This window comes from Anarhichas minor, unplaced genomic scaffold (assembly GCF_050575085.1).
Source record: "Anarhichas minor isolate MPS153535 unplaced genomic scaffold, ASM5057508v1 ptg000045l, whole genome shotgun sequence".
NCBI lineage: Eukaryota > Metazoa > Chordata > Actinopteri > Perciformes > Anarhichadidae > Anarhichas > Anarhichas minor.
This window is the reverse complement of record NW_027466491.1, coordinates 1,082,454-1,095,113: the sequence shown is the minus strand read 5'-3', so window position 1 is coordinate 1,095,113 and position 12,660 is coordinate 1,082,454. Positions and strand designations below refer to the sequence as shown.

Here is a 12,660-nt window from a genome sequence, read left to right as displayed (position 1 = left end):
GCTGGTAGTAACTGCCAACCACCAGCCGTCAACCAGATGTACATCAGAGATTAAAGTCGAGTCAATCCAGGTCGCGTAGCCTACACAATATCTCAGTGGGTCTTACATTCTGCAATCAACTCGTGTCAACAATCAACAAAATGTGCCCAACAATTCAACGTCCCCTCCACATTTGCATATATTAGCAGTCTTTATAATGTGAAATATGAAAGCAAAGCGTCCAACAAACCAGGGTTAAAGCTTAAGAGCTTCCAGAGAGTCTTTTTTTTCTTGTAGAAATGTTCTGACTCACCGTGTTGTGACTGGGATGAAGGGGGACTCGAGCCCTGACTCACAACACACTGTACTGCATTATCTGCAACTGTATGATTTAAAAAAAGTTGAATGTGTTTTTTTTACATTGTGCATGCTCGTCCTTTATCTAGTGTTTAGGTGTGTGTGTGTGTTTCAACTGTGGAATGCTGTCAGTGTGAGCCCAGGGCCATCCGCAGGATGATTTACAACCCCGTCAAAGTAGTCTCTCTCTCTCTTTCTTTCTCTCTCTCTCTCTCTCTCTCTCTCTCTCTCTCTCTCTCTCTCTCTCTCTCTCGCTCTCTAATCTCCACAGCAGCACACGGCATTATTAAAATACAGCATCTCAACCGCTGGGACAATCCCTGACACACTGCGTTCCTCCAATGCAACAACAGACATGGGAATAGGGAGGGAAGGAGACAAAGGAGTGTGGGGATAGGTTGAATCATTACTGCCTTGCATAAATTGATTAATTGAAGTTTGACATATGCTACCATTGGGGCTGCAAATAACATCTATAAAATGCCAGAAAGAGTCCGTCGAGATATTTTCAAATTGCTTCTTTTTACAAATCCAAACGTATTTTATTTACAATGATGTAAAACATAGAAAGACAGTAAATCCTTACATTTAAGATACTGGAACTTAGCTTTTCAGGGTATATTTTTAGTAATAAATGATTCCCAAAATATTGACTTATTGATGCATCAATTTCAACAATATTTGATCGAGCGATAGAAGAGGGAGAGCACAGCGGGGACGGCAATCAGACCAACGTTTTGGGTAAAACAAAGCTGCTTTTTTTTGTGGATTCTCTTTGAATGTAGACTCATACTTTGATCACTCTTTTATCTCCCTCCAGTTTGTGTGTATGGTGATAGCCATCCTCCTCCACTACTTCTACATGTGCACCTTTGCCTGGATGTTCGTGGAGGGGCTGCACATCTACCGCATGCTGACAGAGCTGCGGAACATCAACCACGGCCACATGAGGTTCTACTACGCCATGGGCTGGGGCATACCGGCGATAATCACTGGTGAGACACACACACACACACAGACACACGCTCAGAAACAAGGAAGGAAGGATGATGGCTGATTGTCAGGGGTGCATTCGTGCTGTGACTCGTCTCTATTGAAGAGGCTCTAATCCCCGTGGGAAAAGGATTGAACACAGAGGAGGAAAGAGAAACACAGAATGAGAGACGGACGCGTTGTTTAGATTTCCACAATGTGTCAAATGAAGACAAAAACAGTAGCATCATTTCATGTATAAAAAAAGCATCTAATTGTGGAAAATACTCTCGACATTTATTTGTTTTTATGGCCCTTTTTTTACCGTCTCTTGACGTAACTGCAATATTACATTTCAATCATCTGGTATCTCCAATTAGTACCACTTTTTCAAGCCTGTCATTTACTGCATACAGTGTTTGACTTTACGGCCCTTTGATGTCTGATACGATTGCAGTAGTATATTAAATGCTTGGCGATGTGTCGACATGTTTTGGCAGTATTTGGATGCCAGCAAAGCTTACTTGATTGGAATTTGGATTGAGACATACTGTGAGAGACGTATAGAGTTACTGAGCGATACTCGCACTAAATGACGAACAGATAAGGAATAAAAATGACAGTCATGAGTGACTAAGACGATAGAAGGAAAAACTGAAACACAAAACAAAATTGGTGTCTGCTTGCACTGTGGCACTCCCTCCAAAGGAGAAGGGAATAAAAGAAACAAGGCATAGAAATAGTTTTAACACTGGTGTTTTGTGTGTTTCTAGGTTTGGCAGTAGGTCTTGACCCTCAGGGTTATGGGAACCCAGATTTCTGCTGGCTTTCTGTCCACGACACACTCATCTGGAGCTTCGCAGGACCCATCTTTGTAGTCGTCCTGGTATGTGAACTTGAATGTATTCAGACCGTTAAGTGTTGTGGATTAATGCTTTTACATCGTTATAAATCATCTAAATGATGTGGAATATCAAAATAAAATACCTCAAAAAGTCCTGTTGAAGGCCAATTATACAAGAGAGAATTAAGTGTTTTGTTCACAACGCCTCTTCCTTCCCTCATCTTCTTCGCTCCAAAGGTCAACATAGTGATCTTTCTTCTGGCTGCGAAGGCTTCATGTGGTCGCAGGCAGAAGGCTATGGAGAAGTCCGGAGCAATGTAAGTCACATTAATAATCCAATATAATAAAAGTGAATGAGCAGCATAGCTTTTTGTCACTGGGGGGGAAGCTGATCCATGTGTTTTTTTCCCCTCCTCAGTCCTGCACTTCGAATGGCCTTCCTCCTGCTGCTACTCATCAGCGCTACCTGGATGCTCGGCCTGCTGGCGGTCAACAGCGACGTGATGACCTTCCACTACCTGTTCGCTGGCTTCAGCTGCCTGCAGGGAGTCTTCATCTTCTTCTTCCATGTGATCTTCAACAAGGAGGTGAGGAAGAACCTCAAGAACGTCTTCACAGGAAAGAAGAGCGTACCAGACGAATCCAGCACCACGAGGGCCTCGTTGCTCACAGTGAGTGAACAGATATACTAATATGGCCCCGCATCTTGTTTTTATTAACTTATATTTGGGGTTTTTGGAATTGTCAGTCAAAACAAAGTCATATTTTTTTTTTTTTCTGCCCCCCCCTCCTCTCAACCGTCCATCCGTCAGCGCTCTCTCAACTGCAACAACACGTACACAGAAGACGGCCAGCTGTACCGCTCGGGCATCGGCGAGTCCACCGTCTCCCTTGACAGCACGCTCAGGTCAGCCAAGAGCCGCAGCAGCTACCTGGCATACACACTGAGGTACAGCACGCTCACTGACTGCATGGCTGCCTCTGCTACACTGCTGCATGAGTGTGTCCGTTTGTCCGTTTGTTGTCTTTCTTTGTTCTCCTCCCTGCATGTCTGCTGATGCATCAAATGTCTCACACATACTAACTCATCCCCAGCCCCTCATTTTTTCTTCTTCTTATAAATAGACTCACACATACACACACACACACACACACAACCTGCCCTTATTCGCTGCTTTATCCAAAGCAAGGATAAGTTAAGTTGCAAGAGTTTCTCTACGTTTTGACGGTATTGCTTTCCTTTCTTTCGCACATGCATGCTGCCACAGAATGGCACCTGCACTGTACAGCGACTCCGCTTGCATGAAAGATCATGCTGAGATTTGCCGGTGCACGGCTTTGTCGCAAAAACCCAACACGCACATACAGCAGAAGGCATATCTGCTCTCATTGATATGCGCAGGAAGGTAAACGAACACAGCAGCTTCTATAAATCCATCCACACTATTCATACATACTGTCATGTTGTTCTGTGGTTATTAAACCACTAATGTTGTTTATTTGATTTGATACGTCTTGTGTAGCTGGAGGTTTCATGTGGGGATATGGGGAGCAACAAAATGTGTGCAAGAATGGTTGAATGAGAACAAACTTAAAGAAAAGAGTACAGAGAAACATTGTGAATATGTTTTCATAATTTAATGTGGGATATAGCTTGATTGCATTGGAACAGACAGATTCAGAAAAATACACTCCAAACATAAAGTAAACATTAAAACCTTCATGAAGGTAGGATTCATTGCAGGACTGCTGTATTGAGCTGCATTAGTTAAGCCAGGTACACCGACGCAAAACAAGCTCATGCAGGTTTAGCTGGGTGTTCCTTTTCTATAACTTTATCACTTTTAGGGAAATAATAATCATTAATAGTAATATTAATGAATATAATGAATATAAATAATGTTTGCACAGTTACAGTTGTGCACAGTTGCACATACACAGTAGGCCCACCGCAGACTCGAGTCTGACTGCACTCTACGTTATAACATGCGTTTCGAGTGGTATTTGTTCTGCTTTTTAGAGAAATGTAGTAAATGATGTGAGAGCGTTTATAGCCAAAAACTACAGTAGTTAGAAATGTAGTATCTCAGCTGTAGTGTTTCCTACCTAGCTTTATCAGCTCTATTAAATTAAGTAGATATTTTAGAATTTTTTTAAGTATGTATAAGTCAACATGCTTTTCTTACTATGACTATACACTCAACATTACATCCAGCCACCACAGGGCTGTTGTATTAAACAGCATTAGTATTAGCTTGGTAGGTAGCTAGGTACAGCTAGCTGAAAGTAATGCAGTTTTAGCTAATGTGGTTTTAGCTAGGGCAACCTTATTAACTTGCAACTCAGCATATTTACTCTTGCAGTGTCAAAGAAATGTTTTTTTTTAACTTTTTCTTTAATTTATTACAGTTCAAGACGGTAGCTGCACCATAATCATTCATGTGTGGTACATATAGCATTGTGTCCACTGCTCCATGCTAGCAATTCACTATTAGCAATATCTCAGATCTTATAAAATGTAAACATATTGTAGTTGTACAATACAGCAAAATTGTATATGTTATGTAGTTGGCAGTGATACAATTGGCAACAGCTTTTACGGAAATATTTGTTATAAGTGACGGCCAAGAATATATCAAGTTGAGGTGACATGCCTTTTATTGCTTTCTTAATTCAACATTCTGCGTTTTGAAGAATTCGTTTGGAGCAATTCAGCTTTGTGTGTTCCTGATTAATCTCTAAAAAGGTGACATTTTGAGATGTAGCTTTTTGCAGGGTATATCATCTCAGGCTCATCTCACCTGCGCGTCTTGTACCGCCGTGTGTGTTTGCGCGTATCACAGACATGTTTTCATGGCGGTGGAGCGGTGTTACATATACCTGGTGTTCTAAAAGAGTTTTACAGAATGAAGGTGAGGTGTGACTGTACGCCTCGGCTCGTAAAGCTGTCATCTGGGTAACGCGAGCTGACGCGAGGGGTCAATGAGAGAGAAAATGCCAGAAGGGGGAAGCGGGATGGCGTGCTGCCTGTGCGAGAGGCAAAGGGGAAAAGGAGGGAGAGGGGGGGAGGACAGAGAGAGAAGATAGGGAAATAAACTTGGGAAATAAGAGAGATGGGACTGTACCTGTTGAAGTGGGAATGCGATACAAACACATGCTCCTTACCTGCGGCTCTCTCTCTCTGTCTCTCTCTCTCTCTCTCCTCTTGATCTCCACCTCTTCCTTTCCACTCACATTTCTCTCTCTCTCTCTTACTTCCTACTCCTCCCATCCCTTCCCTCTTCCTGCGTCTGTCTTTATCTACATAGGGAGGAGTCTGGTCAGAAGCCCAGCGTCTCCTCAGGAACAGCGAAAGGACACACAGATCTGGATGGACCTCTCTTCCACAGGAACGGCACCAAGGGAGATGGTGGGTTTTTCATATATCTCTATTGCCCGTATAGAAAAATGAATACCTCGGTGCATTTTGTTAATAGAAGTTAATCTTCGTACCTTCCTCCTTGTCCCCGTCAGACTCTGACTCAGACAGTGAGCTGTCAGTGGACGAACACAGCTCCTCCTACGCCTCCTCCCACTCATCGGACAGCGAGGACGACGACATCGATGTCAAGCCCAAGTGGAACAACGAGAGGCAGCCCCTTCACAGCACCCCTAAAGGTATATGGGTGGTCCTATTGAGCCTAAACCCGAGGTTTAATCAGTGGAAGGATGTAGCTGAGTACATTTGCTCACTTAAGTACACATTTAAGGCACTTACATTACATCCTATTTCACGCAGGAAAATCCAGTTCCTCTCCACTAGTGGATTCAGTATCCAATCACGTGAAGCCTTACTGGCCAGCAGAGGCCACCACAGCCAGTGACAGCGAGGAGCCCGGCGGGGCGGAGAGGCTGAGGGTGGAGACCAAGGTGAACGTGGAGCTCCATGCGGAAAATAAGCTCAACCACGTAGGCGAAAGAGAGAGGGAGACTCTCCCGGAGAGGGACAAACAAACGCCTGGCAACGCTAGAGACGCATCTCCGTCTGGCCAGCCCCACGGCAACAGCAACCACCACCCGGAGCAGAGGAAAGGTGAGAGAGGAGGATCCTTTTCAATGAAATTGAGTGAAATTGATTGATGGGATTTACGTTGGAATAACTTCTCTGTGTCCGTCCCAGGCATCTTAAAGAACAAGATTAGCTACCCCCCTCCGCTGACCGACAAGAACATGAAGAACCGTCTGAGGGAGAAGCTGAGCGACTACAACACCCCCACCCCCACCATCACCTCCCCAACCCCCAACAACAACAACACCTCCTCCCCGCCTCCCCCCTCCGTCAACATCATGACGCCCTTGTCCCGGCCGCCCTCGCTGGCCTCCAATGATGGAGGTCGCCCGGGAAACCACGAAAGCAGCTCCCTCGTCAAGCCGCCCGTCACCCCGCGGCCGCAGATCCCTGTGGGGGCCCCGCCCGCGGGCATCTACCGGGAGACCAACGGGGGCGTGGCAATGCACTTGAAGTCGGGGACGGTCAACGGAGGCAACGAGTCTGACTCAGAGTAAGTGGTTCTTACTGAGTAGTGTTGGCATGTGACAATGACCTTTTTTTTTTTTTTTGCATCATTCTTTGTGCTCATAAAAACAAATGAATGGATGCTACCTCAAAAGTGAGTCATTGTCATTTAGTCAACGGATGCATAATGCATGCATCATAATAGTTAAAGGAATAGTAAGACACTTTGGGAAATACGCTGAGCTTTCCTGCCGAGAGTTAGACGAGACGATTGAAACAACTCTTAGACGAGAAAGTGGTATCGATCTTCTCAAGTTAACTCTCAGCAAGAAAGCCAATAATGGTATTTCTTTTAACTGTAGCATGAATAATATGACCATCCTGCTGAGATGCCGCATGATGACTTCCTGCATCTCTGCATTCATTTCTTTTTTTTCACATTGCACGTTCTTCCTTTCTTTCTCCTTGCACCCCCCTCCCCCCCTCCCCCTGCATCCCTCTACTTTCCCTCCCTCCGTCCCTTCCGTTAACAGTGGCAGTAACGAGACTTCGATCTGACCTATTAGGAAAACTCAGACCAGCCTGCCCTTGTGAGAGGAGGAGCGAAGAACCTGCCGGGGGAAGGAGGAGAAAGGAGGAGAGCCGAGAGGACTGGGATTACAGAATAGAAAATTGAAGGCCAACTGCTGCAGATCGGGTGGAAGGAGGGAAAAGGCGTTCTCTCCGTGCCCGGTCTGTCCATCCGTCCCTCCGCTCATGGTCCCTCTCACTTGAGGAGCAGTATTAATTGCAGACTTTGAGACTGCCAGAGACAAGAAAAACAAGCAGAGATAATGAGAAGATGTGAGAAATAATAAAAAAAAGGGAATGCTGGACTGTGTCAAGATGGAGCCACGTGTGCCAAAACCACTGTAGGAAACGGGGACTGAGTCAGAAGATGAAGAAGCCCCCGAAATTGGTGTTCCTCCGTGTGGTTAAGTCGCCCTCTCAATGGGTAAAAGTCAGGAAAGCTGGAAAAGTCCGATGAACAAGCACTGCGCATGAACCCAGACTCGAATACATGCCGGTATATTTCTACTCCGAATGGATTTCAAGGACTGCCAGTCCCTTAAAGCGTCAGACATAACACCACCTGTTCTATCGGACACATCAGACTCTGATACCGGACGGCGCAATCACACACACCAAGTGCTCTTTTTTCTTTCTTTTTTTTTTACTCAAAGAAAGGCTTCCCCAGCCTCTCAATGCAGTGCATTTAGAGTGTAATTAACATGTAGATATTGTTTAAGGTGAAGAAGAAATTATCTATTTTGTAAAGTTTCTAAACTGAAAAAAAAATCATCTGCCTGTGTTGAGTCGGGTGAAAGCTCTCCGATTGTGAAAATCACTTAATATGTTGGTTTCTTCGACTGAGAACAATCCTGAATTGAGGCCTTACACAAACAAACACATACTGTGTCGGCCTGTAGTGGGCTCGCCAGAGATCTACAGTATATTCTGCTATACGTACAGACACATGCGCACACACACACACACACACACACACACGTATAATGGCTGCAAGACTGTTATGTTTGTGTGTGAGAGTGACCTAGAATGTCTCAAGTGCATGCGCACACAGAACGGTGAGCATAAATGAACAATAGTTACGTGGAATGGAGAGGGATTCCCCCCTCCGATTGAAAACTCAGTTTTTCAGTTCGAGCACTATGAACCTGAAGCCTTCTTTTCCAGTGTCCATCCCGCCTGTTTGTCCAATACGACACACTCCTGGTTACAAAAGTCATGAACTACAGTAAAATGTGCACGTTGGGGTTGGAGTCTGTTTCACTTTGAACTCACTTTAGGTGAAAGAAAAGACATTTGTTGTCATTTAGTGGCATAAAAATACATGTTGAGAATTAGTCAAAGCCTTATGATTAGAAACATGTCTTCAAAGTGTAAATGAAGCCAACTCTAAGCATTTCACAGCTAACGTAAAGTCTTGTTTAGCACTCACTAAATGCCTTCGGACAACCCCAGTGTTTTTCTTGCCCTCCTGTAATCAATGCTGTTGATAAATGTCCTTTATGTTGTTGTTTTTTAAATCAATCCCAGACACTGGAAATGTTTTGTAACATAATGTATATTTATTTTTTATGGTTTCGAGACACTGGAAAGAAAAGATGATTGCGACTGTAAAATTAAAGTCATGATGAATTTTTATCCGTCTTGCGCAGCCTATTACATGCCCGATGCCCGGAAGGAAGCCTGGCTCGTTGAAACACGTCTACGCTACCCGAGAAACAGTAGGTGACACAACTCTTTTAGAGCCAACAAGTGATGAGTAACAGACTGTTACTCACTTATTACACAGTTCTACGGAGTAGGTGAGCACATGCGGGAAAAGAGAGGTCTTGGGTCCTTACTGGAAACTGGTGGCAACCTGCTGCAATGATGCCGGATCACAATACTTGTATTTTTTTGTCTTTTTGAATGCTGGATATCACATTTTTTTAGCAAATATTTAGACTAGACCTTTTACTGGTCAGATGCATGAAATGCACAAATTTCCAACTTATCCAAACAAATACACAAATTGGACTACATCTTCATATACAATACAAATATAAGGGAAATGAAGGTACAACAGCTAGAGGAAAAAAGTGATGTCAGCATGAAATTCATTGATGCCGTATGTTTTACATGATAACGTAGTCCTGTTTTCATAAGAATAAGAATAGTACTGTGGGTGAGAGAAGAGGATGGAGGGACAGAGGTTTGGAATGAATCCAGCAGAGATGACTGATTTCAAACAGAGGTGCACCGTGAAGTGCTGTGCATGCTGTATGGAGATGTTGTCCATACAAGGTAATGTATGGGGAGAGCGGTCTTACTGTCTCGATCTGTCCTGTGCCCAGTGATCAGAGCCCCGCCGACTATCAGTGAACGCTTTACTGGGGGTGTGTGAGAGGAAGTAGGGTTAAAGGGTGCTCTTCTGGGGAGTTGAACCTTAAACATAAGGTGCGTGTGAGTGTGTGTGTGTGTGTGTGTCAAAGAGAGTGGCTGTGTTAATCCTCAGAACAATGGTGGCAGCCGTTCTTAATGAATCCCCTTCCTTTGATGCAAACCTTTGCCGGGCCCACACATTTGCACACAGCCTATGGAAGCATCACATTAAACACACGCACACTTTTTTTTACACATTTTTCAGTTGAGCAAAATACTTTTTTCAGGCAAAGTTATTTGTAAAAGAACTCAAAAAGCAACATCCTACCTCTTTTTCCCATAATGATGCAAATCATAGGCCTATGTTTCATTTGTTTAGAAGTCATTAACATGAGAGGTATCCAACCTCATAGCAGTTGTTGACATTCTGGGAAGTACACTACTTATTCCCTTTCTTAGCTATCGTAGCTTAGCATAAAGACTTGAAACAGGGAAACGGCTACCCTGGAGAGCGAATAGAGGAGACTCCAGGAAGTGACTGCTCCTGGTCAACAAATATCACACATGACCCCCCCTCATAAAAAAAGGCGAGTTGTTGATTTTACATTTTGGTTTTGGTGCGGATTGAACAAACTAGATATAAAGTTTTGATTAGTGAGCTGTAGAGGTTCAGGTCGGCGGGTTTTGTTACATTTGGACAGATCTGTAGCTGTTCCCTGCTGTTTCCAGTCTTTGTGCTAAGCTATATGCTAACCAACTGCTGGCTGTGGCTTCAGGAAAGCAAACAAGCACATTTCCCTCAATGTCAAAAATACTTCTGCATTAAAAAATTCATTGGCGGAACAGAAATTTGCTTATTAAATGTTCTGAAAAACTTGCCACTAAAGATGCTTCGTGATAATTGACGGTTCCCTGAGAAGTCCTTCGCTGAGCCTTTCCCCCCCACATTATTGACTTTTTTTCCCCCACAGCTCAACCCACTTTAATGTTTGTCTGTAGGAATCTGTCTTCAGCCATATGGACCTCATTAGTGGAGATGCACTTAGCATCAGTGGATCAAAGAGCTGGGGAGAGGTGAAAGGCTGCTGAGGACAGACAGGATCACGAATGCACCTTCTGCTTTAACTGTGAGAGACCTTATGTCACTACAGGCCGTAAAATCACCCTCTTCTCTTCGTGTCTTAGTGTAGTTGAGATAGGTGTGCTCATGTCATTGATGTAAAGGTTTGGTCTTGGCCTGGAAAGGACAACTGCACCAAGTCCATCGCACAAAACAAGCACACATACTGTACATCCTGCTGCCCCTGTATGCCAAGTAAATGATTGTGAGCGTGCGGAGTGAAAGGTTAGATGGGATGTTCAGGTTTCACGAGCCTATTGGGCGGTTAGTTGTCAAGGCGACTCAAGCCAGTCCTCTCCTCAGATGACATGAGGTACAAATATGAAATAAGTCGTCCAAACAGAGGCAGCATGTCCAAAATGTGACCGGTGGTGGGGTTAGTCACACAGTTTGCAGTAGCTATACGCTCTTGTCTGCGTTCCATATCTTCTCCATTACATGACATCAAATTCCAGTGATAAGTCTTAAGTCAAAGCAGGTATCATTTTGTCAGGTAGTCTGTGTCTCACTTTGGGACAACAGCTTTGACTTGAAACTTGAGGACTTGAGTAGTAAATGGTCTCAAAGGTCTATCGGAGTGACGCTCTGCCCTCCTCTTTATCTCTGCTTCCATCACAGCCAGGCGAACTAAATAATTCAGACTCAGCTGGCATCCTAAAGAAAACCACAGTGCCGAACCAACAGGCAGGAGGGAAGAGGGATGACCGATCCAATTGTGCCATCTGCTGGTGAAGAATGTAAAGTTACATGTAGATCTACTGCAGAGTGTGTGCGAGGGTGTTTTCTGGTATCTCTGTATTTGTGAGCACAGTTACTGAGATGATTAGAGGGTGAGTGGAATCTCTTAAAGTGGGGCTCAGTAACCTTTAAAAAGAAGGAAGACCACAATGTTCCTTTTTATAAGGAAGAAGTCGAGTTCATAAGCAATCGAATATATTGCATTAAATATTAGTCACTAAATAAGCACTAAACAAAGTAAAAAAGTGGGGGAGTACATTTTTTTCGTATTATTATTTATCAAGAGTTTAAAGGTCAGAAAACCAATCGGCTTCATCAGGAGAGTGTGGGTATAGTTTGATCAGATTAGATTTTTGGGACTAACAATGTTAAGTAATGTGGTGGTAAAAAACGAAGCACTTATGTAAAAAAAAAAAATTTAATTAGCTCACTGTCTGTCTTTATGGGTTGATACTGAACAGCGGCCACACTAATCAGGGATGATGAGGCAGGTGTTTTGTAAATGTATCAGAAAATAGTTACCCCCTCAAACTTTATAAGAGTGATCTGTTGTCATAAAAACCACACATATATAAAAGTATGCACCACAATATGTTTTCTATGATTACAATTAGACATTGGCAGTGTCAAATTATAGAATATGCTCAATGGAAGGTCCTCAGATAACATGTTAGTATTCAATCAACCATTTTATCCAAATGTGGTTTGCATCAGCAGCCTTGTCATCCATCCTCCCCTTCCTCCCAACTGTTCTATAATTGACTCTGGATGCTCTGCCAGTTGCATAAAGCGCGCTCGTGGTTGTGCAACCCTCTAGAAAATACTGATTTGGGATTAAGAGGTTTATTACAGGGCTTTCTAAATGAGAGCAGAGGGAGGATTTGGTAAATCTCAGCAGCGGTACTTTTGTGTGTCTGTCTGTGTTTCTCTCTGTGTGTGTGTGTGTGTGTGTGTGTGTGTGTGTGTGTGTGTGTGTGTGTGTGTGTGTCAAGCATGACTAAGGGGAAATACAATCTAAATGCATTAGTCCCCTTGTTAGCTGCACAATCTCTGATCACTACGCAAACCCTGAGTGGTATCCCATTCAAGCGTATAGTATTCACAGATCCAATGACACAGCATCTGCCGCTGAAATAACCTGCAAGAGATACAAAAACCTGTTAGCAAAAAGTGTCCAATTTGCATACTTTACATCCTTTTAGCTCTGTTGTTGGTCTCCTCCCACTC

General features: G+C 43.7%; 1 protein-coding gene across 1 annotated transcript in view; it reads left to right on the top strand.

Moving 5' to 3' along the window:
• The window catches only part of celsr1a (cadherin EGF LAG seven-pass G-type receptor 1a), an 80,174-nt gene extending 71,322 nt beyond the window's left edge, over nt 1-8,852 (top strand). Inside the window, exons 26-35 of the mRNA XM_076111397.1 lie at nt 1,157-1,331; nt 2,082-2,194; nt 2,390-2,469; nt 2,571-2,823; nt 2,965-3,101; nt 5,461-5,561; nt 5,666-5,809; nt 5,931-6,224; nt 6,312-6,693; nt 7,181-8,852. Coding sequence (XP_075967512.1) covers nt 1,157-1,331; nt 2,082-2,194; nt 2,390-2,469; nt 2,571-2,823; nt 2,965-3,101; nt 5,461-5,561; nt 5,666-5,809; nt 5,931-6,224; nt 6,312-6,693; nt 7,181-7,205 — 1,704 coding nt within the window. The 3' untranslated portion in view covers nt 7,206-8,852. The remainder of the gene's footprint in view (nt 1-1,156; nt 1,332-2,081; nt 2,195-2,389; nt 2,470-2,570; nt 2,824-2,964; nt 3,102-5,460; nt 5,562-5,665; nt 5,810-5,930; nt 6,225-6,311; nt 6,694-7,180) is intronic.
• The last annotated feature ends 3,808 nt before the right edge of the window (nt 8,853-12,660 follow it).